Source organism: Bactrocera tryoni, chromosome 5 (assembly GCF_016617805.1).
Source record: "Bactrocera tryoni isolate S06 chromosome 5, CSIRO_BtryS06_freeze2, whole genome shotgun sequence".
NCBI lineage: Eukaryota > Metazoa > Arthropoda > Insecta > Diptera > Tephritidae > Bactrocera > Bactrocera tryoni.
The window spans coordinates 15,608,484-15,611,156 of NC_052503.1; the positions used below are offsets into that span (position 1 = coordinate 15,608,484).

The following is a 2,673-nucleotide window of genomic DNA, read 5'->3' on the forward strand; positions in this document are numbered from 1 at the left end:
GGTAGTATGTTTTCTCTCCACTGCAACAGGACACTCCTCATCGCACCAGCTATTCTTTAGCATTTTTTGAAAACCATTGATTTCGTTCGCGGCTGTTCATAAGGAACTTGAAATGCCGTCCCACAATTCCCTCATACCGAGGTGTTGACGAGTACTCTCAGAGAGCAGGAGTGCAAGCCGAGTAGAAAATCGTACGGTGGTCTGTTGTGAGTGCAGCTTCTCGACGTCGAATCTTACTTGCTGCACAGAGGCGAGAGCTAGTCGTGGCTGCAACAAGATAGTGGTCCAAGTCATGTGTTAGATTACCCTTTGTTTCGGGTATTGATTTGGATACTTATTACTCGGATGGTAAAACAAATTTTATTGCCTTCTTGGTTTCGACTAAATTAATTTTGGCGTTATGCGAATGGTAAAAAAAATATTATGGTCACATTCAAACTAAAAGTTTTACTAAAGAAATTTATAAAATAAATTATGTTATACAATAAAAACTGACCTGACTTCCACCCTTATTACAGATTCACTTCACTCAAAGTGAAAAGACAGACGCATTTTTACACCCCGAGCAATTTTATTACATTTACATTAAAGTTACCATTTATAAGTTTATTTATTAGAACAAATCCAATAAATAAAATATTATAAAAGCAAGCATTAATATATAATGTTTTACGATAAATATCTTTTGACAATATTTTCGAAATAGGTTGGCATCTTTCTTAGTTTTTTGCATAATATAAATTCATCTATTTTTCATATTTGCTATCACTTCCTCAACTAAATGCTACTCTTTATTGAGTTTTATTGTGAAGTAAGCCTTCACATCAGCCTTCCATTCGTTGTAGGCTCCCACCATCAACTTAGTCATATACTCTCCCGCTGGCACCGGTAGCCGCCCGAACATATCATCCCGCAATATTAGATTTTGAATGATTATGTCATGCTGTAAGGCAAAAAATTTATAAAAATATACCATTTCCATTAATTCCGATATCATACGTACGTTATAGGGACAGGTGTGGTTAATGTTGGACTTCGTCAGGAAGGCACCATGGAATATATTAAGGAAAGGATAACGTTTCTTGTTCGCCATGTAACCACAAAAATCGACGGTAACATTGTACAAAAATGGACGGTAACCACTGGCTTTCTTGAAAAATGCAAGGTTTACCTTTAGAGAGAGATGAGAACAAATGTCTGAGTTGATGAATAATGAAATATAGCTTAAGTTGAATTTGCGAATAAAAAGCAAAAAATTTTAATATTATTGCTCACTCTGCTTTAGATAGCTCCAGTAGAAAGGGAAAAAGCCCAACACTTTAACCCGTAATACTCAAAAATATTCAATCACTTACACTGACATTATTAACTGGTAACTGAAAGAGCCGAACATGCAAGGATAATGCGATCTCTCCCCTTTTCGGCACATGCAGGCGACAACTCTTGAAATCGGCGAAAGGCTTATCCAGCGTTTTGCAGTTGATGTTGGTTAATTTTGTAAAAGTATCAACAAACCCACTTGAAATGAACAGATATATAAACACGAGCCAACGAAACTTCCTGGAGGTCTCCATTTCAATAAGTTTTGATGAGTATTTTTCTGCTTAATTGTATACTGCTTGTTAGGAAAATTTAAAAAAATGTAGATAAATTAAAAATCTATGACAATTGATTGATTGCCCTACAATTTGTTTTAAGTTTTATTGCATTTGGATTTGCGTGTTAAATATTGAAAAATTTAAAATAAATATGTAAGGGAAGGCCACTTTCGGGTATAGTCGAAATTTTGATAACTCTACAATATGTGAAAGAATCTCACACGGTCCTATATCGTATATACTGGTGCGTAGTACCGCATTTGCCGGTTTCTGTCCAGAATAAGGGTTCTTCCTTGACTGGGTGATTTACCCTCCTCAGGTGTCTAAAGTAAAATTTACACTGGCGCCATACATTTCAGTTCTCATCGGGGCTCGGACAAAAGCCCGTTGGCACCGGTTCCGGTCTTTTTCGGTTACGACTCCAGGTCTTTCACTACTTGCCCGGATTTTGTCAAAGCCACTACTCACCGGTCTACGGTTTTAGGGAGGGCTGTGTGGACTTATCACGAAATAACCTTTTGCCGCCTCGAATTTTGGCTTCGCCACAACTTATGAAACGAAATTTGTCATCCCCGGCGACTTCCACGAAAAGAGCTGTCTGCTTTGACGTAAGTTCCTCCAGTAATTGACACTTGCCGCTCCCGGTGTTTGTTGATGTCTCCCTTTGTAGTGTTCGATGGCGTTGACGTGCCTGAATCCTGGGTTATGTTTTTCAGATTTTATCGGAATATTCGTATATTAAGAATAACAAGACCTAGTATTTAATCAAAAGACCGAAACATCACATTTAATCATTTAATTATCGAACTAATTAATGAAAAACAAACGGCTATTTTAAAATTGGGCCTCTAGGCAAAGTGTAGTTGGTGCTGTAATCCCGATCTTTGACGAGCATAATCTATGAAAATGTTTGATCTTTTCTGAAGCACTAAATGATCGCGAGACAGAAGCGTGTAAATTGCAAAATATTTGCGGAAAGGCTCCTTATTTTCGAGCGTTGATGGCATTCGATAAGTTGTAAAGGGTAAGACTGGTTTAAAAATTTGCATAGTAAACGTGTCTGCGGTAAATAGGT

The 2,673-nt window shown here is 37.4% G+C and overlaps 1 protein-coding gene across 1 annotated transcript; it reads right to left on the minus strand.

Annotated features, from left to right (window-relative positions):
- Positions 1-452: 452 nt before the first annotated feature.
- On the minus strand, positions 453-2,290 carry LOC120777544. Its single transcript, XM_040108933.1, has 3 exons — positions 1,356-2,290; positions 1,004-1,171; positions 453-943 (listed from the first exon to the last, which is right to left on the minus strand). The coding sequence occupies exons 1-3, from the start codon at positions 1,572-1,574 to the stop codon at positions 785-787; spliced, it is 546 nt and encodes a 181-aa protein (XP_039964867.1). The 5' UTR covers positions 1,575-2,290; the 3' UTR covers positions 453-784.
- Positions 2,291-2,673: the final 383 nt, after the last annotated feature.